This window comes from Mus caroli, chromosome 4 (assembly GCF_900094665.2).
Source record: "Mus caroli chromosome 4, CAROLI_EIJ_v1.1, whole genome shotgun sequence".
NCBI lineage: Eukaryota > Metazoa > Chordata > Mammalia > Rodentia > Muridae > Mus > Mus caroli.
This window is the reverse complement of record NC_034573.1, coordinates 126286137-126292502: the sequence shown is the minus strand read 5'-3', so window position 1 is coordinate 126292502 and position 6366 is coordinate 126286137. Positions and strand designations below refer to the sequence as shown.

General features: G+C 46.1%; 1 protein-coding gene and 1 pseudogene across 1 annotated transcript; one reads left to right on the top strand and one right to left on the bottom strand.

Annotated features, from left to right (window-relative positions):
• Positions 1 to 1527: 1527 nt before the first annotated feature.
• On the bottom strand, positions 1528 to 4318 carry Tex46 (testis expressed 46). Its single transcript, XM_021161485.1, has 2 exons — positions 4075 to 4318; positions 1528 to 1959 (listed from the first exon to the last, which is right to left on the bottom strand). The coding sequence occupies exons 1-2, from the start codon at positions 4261 to 4263 to the stop codon at positions 1651 to 1653; spliced, it is 498 nt and encodes a 165-aa protein (XP_021017144.1). The 5' UTR covers positions 4264 to 4318; the 3' UTR covers positions 1528 to 1650.
• Positions 4319 to 4961: 643 nt separating this feature from the next.
• LOC110293520 lies at positions 4962 to 6010 on the top strand (annotated as a pseudogene).
• Positions 6011 to 6366: the final 356 nt, after the last annotated feature.

The following is a 6366-nucleotide window of genomic DNA, read 5'->3' as shown; positions in this document are numbered from 1 at the left end:
AAACAAACAAACAAACAAAAAGGGCTGGAGAGATGGCTCAGTGGTTAAGAGCCCTGGCTGCTCTTCCAGAAGTCCTGAGTTCAATTCCCAGTACCCTCATGGTGGCTCACAACTGCCTGTAATTCTAGTTCCAGGGGAACCTCACACAGACATATATGTAGTTAAACCACCAATGCACACAAGATCAAAATAAATACAAATAAAACAGAATAAAAGAAAAAAGAAACCTGTCTAAGGAGCCACCATATACAAAGTTTAAAAGTGTCATTCAGGGCCTGCAAGATGGGTCAGCAGGGTCAGGCACACAGTCCTCAGTAGGTGTGCACACACATACATAACTGTAAAGAAATTTTAAGATTTCTTTTTTACATTTATGTGTATACCTGAGCGAGTATGTGTACCTCACTGTATGCAGGCACCTAGGGAGACCAGAAAAGGAGTCCCTGGAACGAGAATTGCAGACAGTTGTGAGCTGATTGGTATGGGTGCCAGGAACTGGACCCAGGCCATTAGCAAGAGCAACGTGTCTAATCTTGGTTGTCATTGAAAGGAACCGCAAGGAAAGAACTGTCTCCACCAGACATGGGTGTTTTTCTTGATTGCTAATTGATTCAGGAGGGCCAAGGTTCCTCTGGGTGGTAGCATCTCTGCGTATGGGGGGCCTGAGCTTCCTAAGAAAGGTAGCTGAGGGCTGGACATGGTGCGCATCCTTTAATGCAGGCACTCAGGAGGCAGAGAGTTTGCAGCCCACCTGGTCTACAGATTGAGTTTCAGGACAATGGGGTCTGTACAGTGAGACCCTGTCTCAAAAGAAAAAACTAAAGGCGGCCGACCATGAGCTGGGAAGCAGTGTGCCTCCACAGTCTCTGCTTCAGCTCTTGAGCAGATTCCTGCCTGGAGATCCTGCTCTGGCTTCCCTTGATGATGTAACTTGTAAACCAAATAAAGTCTTTTCTCCCCAAACGGTTTTTAATCGTGGAGTTTTTATCACCACGGCAACAGTCTGGGACTGGATTGGTTACCTCAAGAGAAGGGTGTATGCTGTATGCTCTTTTCATTTCATTTATTAGTGTGTGTGTGTGTGTGTGTCCATGTGTCCATGTGTAGGTCCAGGGCAAGTGTGGAGGTTAGAGGACAGCTTATAGGAGTCAGTCCTCTCTCCCAACAATGTGGGTTCTAGGGATTGAACTCAGATTGTCAGGAGAATCTGATCTGAAGTGCCTTAACCTTATGGGCCAGAGAATATTGTTTTGATTTCTTTGTTTTTGAAATATTGGAGATAAAACTCGAGACTTTGTACACCCTAGGCAAGTGTTCTACCGCTGAGCTACATCTCGGATGCAGGAGTGGTTATTACGAAGCAGCAGAGCTCTCTTTTACTTCCTTTCTCACCCAGTGATCTCTCTCTTGATCTCTCTCTCTCTCTCTCTCACACACACACACACACACACGTCCACAATGTAGTACTCTTTGAAGTCCCCTCAAAGAGTCACCGCTAGCATCACACGTTCTTAGACCTACTGTGCTGTGAACTAAATAAAGCTCTTTTTCTTTATAAAGTTCGCAGGCTCGGGTATTTTGTTACAGCAGCAACAACAAAACCAAACTCATACACCGGGTGAAGATCACACCAGCAGAGGCTAGCCCAGCTCAGTCACATTCGGTGGGGGTGATGGTAGTACATTTAGATAAGGTGGAGAATGTGGAGTCCTGCCTTCTCGATCTGTGCCTCCTCCTGGAGAAGTTCCGCTGTCTGCTGTTCCAACGGCGGCGATTTATTTTATTCCATATGACGAACACCTGATTTTCCAAGGCTTTCAGCTTCATCTCACTGAACATCAGCCGTTCAAGGACCTTATCCTGGAGGGCGAAGCAAGCATTAATTTTCTCCAACTCTTCCTTGTTCTTGACGTTGTTTTTGGGATGGACTTCTGGAGCTGTTGTTGTTTCTGCCTCCTCCTAGGATCCCCAAGAGAAGAAAAAAGTCAATTCATACCGATAATTCCTTATAACACAGAACAACTGCTCCAGGCCAGGGAAAATTTTAATTAAAAAAAAAAAAATTCTTTGGGACAGGGTCTGTCTCATGTAGCCCAGGCTGGCCTGAAACTCACTATGTAGCCAAGATGGCCTTGGCCTCCTAGGCCTCCTGCCTCCACCTCTCCAGTGCTGGGATTACATGTGTATACTACATCTAGTTTATCAGGAGTTCAAAGTCATGTTTGACTGCAGAGTGAGTTGGGGATCAGTCTGGGCCACATGAGACCCTCCCTCAGTAAATCAAGTAAAAAGTCGTGGGGAAAAAATGGTAAACACCATGCTAATGTCCCATGTTTCTCTTATTAACTTAGCAAAGTAAGAAAGTGCTGGGGATGGAGCTCAATGGTGGGGGGGGGGGGGGGGGGGGGGGGGGGGGGGGGGGGGGGGGGGGGGGGGGGGGGGGGGGGGAAGGGAGGGGAGAGGGAGGAAGGAAATTTCAGGAGTATAATTGAAGTTTCTGTGAACATTATTTCTCCCCTGTGGGGTCCCTTCGCTCAAATATCACCTCCTGTGTTATAATCCTGACTTTGGTATTTAGTGTATTAATGCTTTTTTTTCTCTTTGCAAGTGTATGTGTGTATGGTGTTCATGTGTGATTTCATGCTAGAATGTGTGTGAGCATGTGTGTATTCATGTGTGGAAAGGCTCCAGGCTAAGGGTTCTCCCTGAACCCAGAGCTCACCACTTTTACTAGCCTGACTAGCCAGTCTATTCTACAGATCCTGTCTCCGCCTCCTACAGTCTAGGATTACAGGTGGACCACTCTGCCACCCCTGCTTTTAATGGGGTACTGGACATGCAATTCCAGCCCCCACATTTGCCCAGCAAGTGCTCTGCCTACTGGGCCATATCCCTAGCCTTCAGATGCTGTTTGTTTGTTTGTTTGTTTGTTTTTTGAGACAGGGTTTCTCTGTATAGTCTTGGCTGTCCTGGAACTCACTTTGTAGACCAGGCTGGCCTCAAATCAGAAATCTGCCTGCCTCTGCCTCCCAAGTGCTAGGATTAAAGGCGTGTGCCACCACTACCCAGCATGGATGCCTTTTTTAATTTTTAAAAAGTATTTCTATTTTGAGATTTAGGCTTATTTACTTTATGTTTCTGAGTGTTCTTCCCTGCATGTATGTGTGTGTACCTGTGCATGCAGTGCCCAAGGAGGTTGGGAGAAAGCATTAGAGACTGGAATTACAGTTGACTGAGCCACCATATGGGTGCCTGTGGAGATCAGAAGAGGGCTTAAGACTCCTGCAACTGGACTTACAAGCAATTGTGAGCTACTATGTGGGTGCTGGGAACTGAACTCAGGTCCTCTGCAAGAGCAGCAAGTGCTCTTAATTACTGAGCTACCACTCCAGTCCCAAATGATTTTTATTTTATGTGCATGGGTGGTTTTGCCTGCATGTATGTGTGTGCACCAAGTGGATACAGTGCCTGCAGAGGCTGGAAGAGGTCATTAGATCTCCTTACAGACAGCTGTGAGCCACTGTGTAGGTGCTGGGAACTGAACCTGGATTCTCTGCAAGAAAAGGGCAAACCATCTCTCCAAACTTTTTTTTTTTTTTTAAATAGGAAGCTATTTTGTTCTCTCCAGGTAACATCTGGCAACATCTGGAGATATTCTAGGTTGTGGCAAATAAAGTGGAAAGTGATGCTAGCATTTCCTATGTAGAAGTCAGAGAAGCTGCTTATCAAAGCCCCTCCCCCTCTTCACACACACACACACACACAGACACAGACACAGACACACACATATATATGTCCATGTATATCAATTTAAAGTTTTTTTTTTTCCATTTGAAATAGTTGATAGCGTTGCTGAAACAGGATGGAACACAGTGTGGGAGAGTCTAGTATGGTTCCTATTTCACATCTCAGTCAGCAGAAGCGTTATTGAAGGGATTAGTCCACCACCACCCAAGAGGAGACCACAGAGAAAAGACTTAGCTCAGACCCCATCATCCTTCTCTGAGCCACCCTGTCAGTGCAGCCTTGAGAGTCCCATAACCCTTAGTTAGAGCTAAGCAACCTCTTGCTCACCTGGGGTGGGGAGGGAGCCAAATTGTGTTCCTGTTTGACCAGCCAGTTGCTCAGCAACAGCAGAAGGAGGAGGAAGGCAAACAAGATGGGTTTAAAGCTTAACAACCAAGCCAAGACAGCTCCTATGGGGCCAGAAGAAGCAAGGAACCCATGGAGACTCCTCAGAAGAAAGATTAGTTCCCCCAACATTGTGGCACAGAGGGGCAAGGCCCCAGGCCCCTGCTTCAGCCCCCTCCATAACAGGAGGCATGGCCATCCGCTCCTCTGATTCATAAGTGACTCCCCACCCTGCTATCGCATAACAATAACTTCTCCTATGCCTTAAGGGCCCACTGTGTGTCAGACTCTCTGGCAGGCAGCTTTGCCAGCATCATCTCTTGACATCCACATGGCAGCCACATGAAGGAGGTCCTCAGGGGTACCTCTCCCATGGAATGCTTCCCGGTGCCTCTGAAAGAAAACAGTCGATGCTATAGGTCACCTGCTCTCATAATGAGGGAGGCCGCAAAGAAAAAAAAAACCGATCTGTAACGTGGAGATAAGGGAAACAGGTTACTGTGCGCTTACATAGTCACAGCAGGATGCTGTCAATAAGTCTGTAGAGGCTGCATACTTGATTTACTTTAAAAATTATACTTATTTAGTCAGGTAGTGGTAGCTCATGCCTTTAATTCCAGCACTCAGGGGGCAGAGGCAGGTGGGTCTCTGAGTTCAAGGCCAGCCTGGACTACAGAGTGTTCCAGGACAGCCAGGGCTACACAGAGAAACCCTGTCTTGAAAAGGAAAACAAAAAGCAAAAACAAGAAAGAAAGAAAAGCCTCCATAAGATTGAGATATAAGAAAGGAAAGCCACTTCCTCTCGGTCCCATATTGAACTCGAGTTCAAAATGGAGGGCCATGATCCAAAGGAACCGGAGCAGCTGAGGAAGCTGTTTATTGGTGGTCTGAGCTTTGAATGACAGCTTGAGAGAACATTTTGAGAAATGGGGCACACTTACAGACTGTGTGGCAATGAGAGATCCCCACACAAAATGTTCCAGAGGCTTTGGTTTTGTGATCTACTCTTGGGTTGAAGAGGTGGATGCTGCACTGTGTGCTCGGCCACACAAGGATGATGGATGTGTGGTGGAACCAAAGAGAGCTGTTTCTAGAGAGAATTCTGTAAAGCCTGGTGCCCATTTTAATGGTGAAGAAAAATTTTGTTGGTGGTATTAAAGAGTATACGGAAAAATATAATCTGAGAGATGACTTTGAAAAGTGTGGCAAGATTGAAACCATAGAGGTTATGCAAGACAGGCAGAGTGGGAAAAAGAGAGGGTTTGCTTTTGTAACTTGTGATGATCATGACAACAGTTGATAACATTGTTGTTCAGAAATACCACACTATTAACGGGCATAATTGTGAAGTGAAAAAGGCCCTTTCTAAACAAGAGATGCAGTCTGCTGGATCCCAGGGAGACCGTGGAGGTGGATCTGGCAGCTTTATGGGTCATGGAGGACACTTTGGAGGTGGTGGAGGAAACTTTGGTGGAAGAGGTGTCTATGGTGGTGGAGGTGGTGGCAGCAGAGGTAGTTATGGAGGTGGTGATGGTGGATATAGTGAATTTGGAGGTGATGGTGGCATCTATGGTGGTGGTCCTGGTTACAGCAGTAGAGGAGGTTATGGAGGTGGTGGACCAGGCTATGGAAACCAGGGCGGTGGATGTGGTGTTGGAGGAGGAGGCTATGATGGTTACAGTGAAGGAGGAAATTTTGGTGGAGGTGTCTATGGTGGTGGTGGAAACTATAATGACTTTGGAAATTATAGTGGACAGCAACAATCAAATAATAGACACATGCAGGGGGCAGTTTTGGTGGAAGACGCTCAGGCAGTCACTATGGTGGCGGCTATGGATCTGGAGGTGGACATGGTGGATATGGTAGCAGAAGGTTTTAAAATAAAACAGAAACGGCTACAGTTCTCAGCAGGAGAGAGCGAGGAGTTGTCAGGAAAGCTGCCAGTTACTTTGAGACAGTCGTCCCAAATGCGTTAGATGAACTGCAAAAGTCTGCCACAGAAGGGACGATGATCCACAGTTAGAAAAGTTCAGTATTGTCATAGCCACAGTTTGCAAACAGTGCAGCTATTGATTAATGCAATGTAGTGTCAACTAGGTGTACATTCCTGAGGTCTTTTATCTGTTGTAGCTTTGTCTTTTTCTTTTCATTACATCAGGTATATTGCCCTGTAAATTTTGATAGTGGTACCAGGAATAAAAAATTAAGGAATTTTTAACTTAAAAAAAAAAAAAA